The 7,500-nt window shown below is 39.2% G+C and overlaps 2 protein-coding genes across 5 annotated transcripts in view; one reads left to right on the forward strand and one right to left on the reverse strand.

The window, feature by feature from the left end:
- The window catches only part of LOC125047037 (adenylate kinase-like), a 16,712-nt gene extending 10,407 nt beyond the window's left edge, over positions 1 to 6,305 (reverse strand). For both annotated transcript variants that reach the window (XM_047645079.1, XM_047645086.1), the window contains exons 1-4: positions 6,060 to 6,305; positions 1,284 to 1,401; positions 840 to 958; positions 21 to 188 (exon numbers count right to left, since the gene is read on the reverse strand). In XM_047645079.1, coding sequence (XP_047501035.1) covers positions 21 to 188; positions 840 to 958; positions 1,284 to 1,401; positions 6,060 to 6,173 — 519 coding nt within the window. In that variant the 5' untranslated portion in view covers positions 6,174 to 6,305. The remainder of the gene's footprint in view (positions 1 to 20; positions 189 to 839; positions 959 to 1,283; positions 1,402 to 6,059) is intronic.
- A 1,014-nt stretch (positions 6,306 to 7,319) lies between these two features.
- The window catches only part of LOC125024919 (sorting nexin-17-like), a 20,816-nt gene continuing 20,635 nt past the window's right edge, over positions 7,320 to 7,500 (forward strand). For all 3 annotated transcript variants that reach the window (XR_007114865.1, XM_047612691.1, XM_047612693.1), the window contains exon 1: positions 7,320 to 7,497. Coding sequence is in view for 2 of the 3 variants with exons in the window: in XM_047612691.1 (XP_047468647.1) it covers positions 7,438 to 7,497 (60 nt within the window). In the remaining variant the exon portion in view is untranslated. The remainder of the gene's footprint in view (positions 7,498 to 7,500) is intronic.

Below are 7,500 nucleotides of genomic sequence, written 5' to 3' on the forward strand. Positions count from 1 at the left end.
CCCAAAATAAATCCACCTACATCATCAGTCATTGGGACCTTTGGGGGGTAGAACTCTTCATGGTAGGAGCGGCCAGAGGGCTTGTGAAAGAGACGGCCTGTGATACGGCGCACCAGCAGGCTATCATCTATAGAGAACTCAATGACAGAATCCAGCTTCTGCTTCCTCAGCTCCAACATGTCGTCAAGCTGTTGAAAGAGATTGACAAATATACATACTTTGTAGCTAGAATATTTGGTATTTGTGCATATGGCTGTCAGTATCCCTGAAAAATCCCTGGTTAAAGTTTTTGAACAGAGAATGACAAAACTACGAATTTAAAAAGTTTTTCTTCAATCCAATATGACTCAGAAATGTGCACTATTGCACTACCCCTAACACATTTTTTTTTGTTCCACAGTGGTTTCAAGCAAGTCTTATAACTTTATAATATAAAAACATGAATTAATGATACTGCTTGAAGGAAAAAAAAAAAAAAAAAAAAAAAAAAAAAAAAAAAAAAATGCAGCTTCTCAGCCAAGAAGCAGATTGTTATGGTTGGAGCCTCTTCACTAAATCCAATTTTCATTCTTACTGCAAGTTGCACCATCTGTCACTTGAATACTTCCTAGATTTAACATTTTGGGTAAATACGGAGGTGCATCTAATGCAAAAGTGATAATAATGGCAGACTGTTACAGACATCATCACATATACTGTGTATTCAAACAAGTAAACAGATAAACAGAAATATAAATACATGGTGTAAATAGTTACAGAGATATACATAAATATATGAAAATATCTTTCATATTCCTTATAAGGCAAATGGAAAAAAGGAGGACATAACAATTATTCACCTTCTCTGCCTGACCAACAGTGCGAGGAAATCCATCAAGGATGAAGCCATTCTTACATTCCGGTTTGTTGAGATTTTGCGCTATCATCCCCACCACCAGATCATCACTCACCAGCTTCCCTGCAAAAGGTACGTGTTTTCCATTCATTATATATAAAAAGCTCCCTTCCATAGCCTTCATTATACTGGTACGAGTTTTCTAATTTCCCCATCTTGTTTCACAATAACCTGATCTAGCTGCAAGTGCAAGAATAAGTTGATAAAGACAGTCTATGAAGACTATCTATCTATCTATTTCTCTTTCTCTCTCCCTTTCATCTTCCTCCCTCGCTCCTCCCCACTCCTTTTCATTCTTTTATCTCCCCCCCCCCCTTTCTCTCTCAAAAGTGGTTTCATCTATTACTGTCTTCTGAGTCTTTCCCTATATAACATGGTAACAACTCACCTGCATCAATGACCTCCTTGATCTTCTTGCCTATCTCTGATCCGGAGGATACCTCTGCGCGAAGCAAGTCACCAGTTGCAAGGTGGCAAACGCAATATCTCTCTTTCAAACGGGGACCCTGAGAGAATAATGGAGATATCTAATTAGGTGGTGACATCAAATAGGTACTGTGACAAATACAAAGACAACAATATATTAATACATAGACAAAATGTAATATTCATATACATACACAGACAAGAGCTATTTGTATACATCATATTTTAAATCTGGCTTTCTCATATCATACAAGTAATGAGCATAACTATCATCTTAACCTATTCACAACAGGATGGGCCAGAATGATGTCCTATCACATTGTGGTAGATTAGTTTGTGCAACATATCTATTGCACAAACTAAATCTCTAGTAATAAGCAAATTCAAACAATAAATAACCCTTACTTCTAACAAGACAGTAATACACACAGTATTAATATTAATTAATACTGATTAGGCTATTGCAAACGAATGCAGTTGAATGACTGGTTTTGCCAATCGAAATCAGGCTAAAGCATTCACAGTTACGGGAGACGGACAATAATTTAAAGCTGCACGGCATGAAGTACTGCCACAGCCTCCGAAGTGTTTTGCACTCATGCAAAGGTCAATAAATTCCATCTTACATTTTAAGACACATATAAGTATTGTATTGTTACCATATTTGATGATAATCACCACTGAAGTTTGCACACTAAAATGTGTTCAAATTTTTTTGTTTGAGAATAACTTCCGCATAGACTGTATGTGTCGCAACAATGGCGAGACATGTAACTGTCAAAAGCTTATTTCTTTATATTTACTTTTGTTTGCTTTGCTTCATACTATTATTTGTTAATGCAATCAATCAATAAAATATTTAAGAAACAATTAATGATGCCTTAGGCATAAATTTGATGCTGTCATCAGGAAACTTTTGAAAGTTATTTTCATATTAAAAGGTTGCTTTAGTCCAATCATGATATAATGCATTTAGGCAAAAAGTAATCCTAGATTGAACAGCAGAATTGTATATCATACTGTGATTGTATAGGTGAAACATGGCTCCTACCCTTGTAGTTTCAGTAAACCCAATATAATTTTTTTTTTCTTTTTTTTTTTTTTTGTTGTGAGTAAATCATGCTAATTCCTCCCCAAAATACACTGCAAGCCCTACTCTTACACATTTTATCAACTTTGCCATCGGGGAATACGAGTTCTGTCACTTATCGAGTCAAATGCAACAGTAAACTATGAAGAAAGAATTGGGTTATTGATCGAGAGCAACGCTTCCTCCGGAGACTAAGTTCCAAAATCTGATTTTATATGTAGCTCAACCCAATGATATTGAGGGATATGTGGGGAACCAGGGGTTGAAAGGGGGGGGGGGGGGATAATGGATGGCACTGGATGTCAATAGGAACCAGCAGAAATTGAAGAAAGTGATTTACAAAATGTTAAAAAATTGATTTTTCAAAAATCCAAAGGCAAAGTTCTGTCCTGAAAAGCACACAAAAATGATGGAAATCTGTAACTCTACAGACATCCCTGCCATCTTTGAAAGTCTACGGACTGGCGTGCCAACTTTTGAAAAACTCTACAGGAATCAAACCCATCGTTTGGTAAAAATCTATGGGATTTCACAATCCACATCCCCTGTGGGGAAAATTTTCCGCGCATGTCACACAAAAAGTACAGTAAAATAAGTGTGTGGAGTGGATACCTTGACGAAAAGTAAGACACTTTTCATCTATGGTGATAGGTTCGGATATCTAAAATAAGGGAGATACAGGACAGAGAAGACAGAAGATGGCCCCTTCATTTTCTAAGTCCCCTGCCATGTTTACCTTGCGAGGATCAAAACAAATGTGACGCGTAACTCATTACTGCGATCCATCAAGTAGTCCATGTATTGCTACGCGCTTGTGAGAAGGCTTATTTTGTCATTACTAGCGTCTGTTTTCCCGAATTCATGTATGTAATGCATTATTCTAGTTTTATTATACTTCTTTTACGTCTTTTGGGAGTTATTTACGCTATTCTGAACAATAACCTTGTGTGCATGCGTGTGTTCACCGGGAGATTTGACAGGTCGTCCCGGCGGCCATTCAGTGAAAAACACCGGTGAGAAATGTTTCGTTTTAAGTGCTGCGTCGACTCCGTGTCATTTTTAAAGTCTTTTGGTGGATATACAGGACAAATGGACATTATTCTCAATCAAAGCCTGATATTTGAGCCCAACAAGTGCCCCAAATGCCGAAAAAAGTGATTAGAAACCAAGCAATTCTGACAGACGGAAGCGCAGAAAAGTTCGATCTCTCGCTTTATAAAGGTTTGTGGTTTAACCCTGGGGCTAGGCGTATATACTACTAAGGGGCTAGGCGTACATATCACCACGGGGGTCCAGGGGGCGAAGCCCCCTGGCTAGGCGCATTTAATACTACGGGGGTCTAGGGAATATATAGATCGTAGTGTATAAATCCCACAGGGTTAGGTTAGGTTGGTTTATTGGTTAGGACGCATTATACGATTACCACAGGGGATCTGGATTATATGAAATCCCGTAGATTTTTTGCTTTGGTTCCCGTAGAGTTTTTCGAAAATTGGCGCGTCGGTCCGTAGACTTACAAATGTGGCGGCAATGTCCGTAGAGTTTCATTTGCTGATTTTAAGCGTTTTTTGTGCTTGTTTTGCACATTTCTGTTCTCTATTTTGATTATTTAAGCCTGTTTTACCCCGTAATTTCCCTGATCTACTTCATGCCCTCCCCTGCTATCGGGACTTATCAAATCACATCAAGATTGTCGGCTGGAGAATCCGACGGAGATTATCATCAGATTCGTTCTCATCACACGAGGACAAATCTGATGATATAAATATTGTAAGGGAAGACCCGATTGTCATATTCGGAAAATTAACCCCCTGTGGTAATCATACAATGCATCCTAACCAATAAACCGACCTAACCTAAACCCTGTGGGATTTATCCACTACAATCTAAATATTCTGTAGCCCCGTCATAATATATGCACCCAACCACGGGGGGTATGCCCCCTGGAACCCTAGTAATGTATACATCTAGCCAGGGGGCTACACTTCTTGGACCACCATGGTAATATATATACATAGACAGGGGGCTATGCCCCCTGGACCCCTGTATTATTATATGCTCCTAGTCATGGGGCTACACCCCGTGGATTTACAAAAATACAATCTATATATTCTCTGGCTCTGTCCCCTGAACCCCGAGGGTAAAAACACATACCTTTATATAGTGAAACACTGAACTTTTCTTCATTTCCGTCTATGGTCCGAATTTTTTGGTTTCTAATCATTTTTTTTGGCATTTGGGGTACTTGTTGGGTTCAAATATCAGGCCGAGAGAGATACTAATGTCCACTTGTTCTAAATATCCACTACATGTTCTATATATCCACTATATCTGGAATCAAGGCAACACACTTAAAATGACATTTCTCAAAGAATGGCGTCCCACAGTCTGTCAAATCTCCCGGTGGCAAAACGCATGCGCACAAGTTTACTGTAGAAAATAGTGTAAATAATTACCAAAACACATAAAAGAAGTATAATAAAAGTAAAAGAATTCATTAAATACATGAGTTCGAAAAAACAGACACTGGTAATTACAAAATAATCATTCTCGCAAGTATGTAGTAATACGTGGACTACTTGACTGATTGCAGTAATGAGTTACATGTCACATTTGTTTTAGTCCTCGTAAGGTAAACATGTCACATCCCAGTAAATAAGAGGCTGCCGCAGAAATACCTGTACTGATTCCTTCTCTATTTTTTTATGCTCTACAAGATGGTAGTGTCCATTATACTCTATCTCCGACCGTCACTTTCGGTAACATTAAGCAAGAATGGTTTTAAAAGTTGAAGGCTGGTTGAAACTTGTAATTTACCTTTTACTTTTTGATCATGTTTGTATCACTACAGTTACTTATAACTGTATACTGAAGTATTATGTGTTGTACAACATTCTTAAAAACTTGCGAAGGTAATACCACAGATGAAAAGTCTCTTATTTTTGGTCATTCTGTCCATTACAGATAAATTTTCCCTTGTACTGTATGGCTGTGGGAAGGAAACAATACCAAAAGGGGGACAGCCTGTACCCTTAGAAGTGGTCTCTCAAAACTCACCAAATGTCTGAATGTCTCCCCAAGACTTAACTCATAATTTGGTCAACCAACAAATTCTCTTCATGACAATTGCTGCCCCATAACCACCTCCCCATAAATGTGCCTTCACAACATCAGGCTGATAATTCCTCTTTAGACAGAAGATCAGAGGGCATTTTTTATACCAGTTCTGGTTTTCGTTTGATGCTATGGTTCCTATTAACACACCTCCTCCTATAACCTCTTCAACAGCCCTCTCACAGAACCGAGTTGGTATTAGTGCCCCCTTTCCTCCCTCTCCATAAATGGTCCCCCACAAAACCTCCCCATACATAAACCTCTCATATATATCCCCGCAACCCCTTCAAACCCAAGCCACCCCCATTAGCCGTTTCCCCAGGAGTCATGAGCAAAATCAATGTCTTCAACAGGATCTCCCCATTCGAGAGAGTCTTTCAGAAGGCCGCAAATCTCCCTCTACTGAATGTCTCCCCCATAAATCTTCTTACTCTGTATCAACACCCATTACTGTCTTCCTCACACATCCCGGAAATCAAAAACCTTCTCCCTACTTAATGTATCCGTCAAAATCGTGCTTCATGCTACCCATACCTGAGTTCCTTTCCCGGATCCAGGCGGCCCGAGCAAGACGGCGTTGATGCCCCCATTAGAGGTCGCCGCGGCTTCAGGGGTCGCTGCTGGGGCCGTCTCAGTCGCTGGCGCCATCGTTCAGTATCTTGTGCAGCTTTTGGAAAAGAATTAAGAGGTAAATAGGAGGTAGAATTCGGTTTTCCAGGTACTGGGTTGACTGTCGCCTCGTCTCGCCGGATGATCCACAGAGGTATCGGCGATGTGGTATAAGCGGCAGAACCCGAGGGCCGGTGATCGGGAAGGAGGGGGAGGGGGAAGGGAGTGAATAGGGGCCTTGTGTGTCTATAGAGGATCGAGGTGTGTCTCTTTTAGAGTTCGATTCTTTATTGTATGATGGTTTCTGTCGCTTATTTATTGTCGTACTTGCTGGCCATTCCTCGATCCAATCTCGATCCTCCACATTTATCTTTATTTTTTTTTATCCTGATAAGGGAGAGATTGTTGTAAAAAAAATATTAAATCCATAATTGCATCCACACTCTTGTTGCCGGGTAGGATAAGAGAGCTTGTCGTACACAAGTATAAATTAATTTTCATTATATATCGCAAATATACTGAAGCATTTTTGCATGGACTGTTAGATTACCTTTTCTTTTATTCATCAATATATGGTTGCAAGTGCATTTCACAACTTGAAGTGAAGAAACAGACCTTAAGAATGAACAGATGACGTAAAAAAAAAAATATGAACCCTTTTAACCGATACAGCTATAAATCTAGAATGTAACAAAAAGTAAAATAGTCTATGGATAAAAAAATCTCATTTGAATATCAATGAATTAGGTTAATAGAGGACGTCCACGCTGGCACTTATACTTCTTGTTGTTGTTGTTTATGGATCGTATGTCCATTTGTCAGATTGCAGTTTTAAAAAATCGTTGGTAACAATAATTGCCTTCATCTCAGTGAGAAGTTATGTCGAATTTTATGTTAAATGCTATTAATCTGTCTACCATTGTTGGTGACATTTTTGATTCCCTGTATCGGCATTTTTTCAGCATCAACTCCTCGTAGAATAACCAATATTCAAACCAAGTAATCTAATAAAAAAAATTAAATCTTTAAACGTGTTTTTCGATCCAAACAAAATAATCGTTATAAAAAAAAAAAAAATAGAAAAAAAAATCTTTAATGAACGTTAAAGACCGGCTGCTAGTTCATGTTGTTGCCGCAAGATGTCACCGCAGTCCTGAGAACCGTTAGTTGGCCTTGCCGCCGCTAGATGTCACCGCTCAGATGTCAACAAACCCCTGGCTGAAGGAGTTGATTGCCCGTCTGTCTCGTCTATCTCTATTTCTTCGCCTTTTGCAGATGCGAGGAGGCGGGGAGGGAAACGAGTATGCATTTTTCAATTCCGGATACCCAAGAGTGTAGAGAAGACAATGGGAGCACTTACATTGTG

Source organism: Penaeus chinensis, chromosome 4, assembly GCF_019202785.1.
Source record: "Penaeus chinensis breed Huanghai No. 1 chromosome 4, ASM1920278v2, whole genome shotgun sequence".
Classification (NCBI taxonomy): Eukaryota; Metazoa; Arthropoda; class Malacostraca; order Decapoda; family Penaeidae; genus Penaeus; species Penaeus chinensis.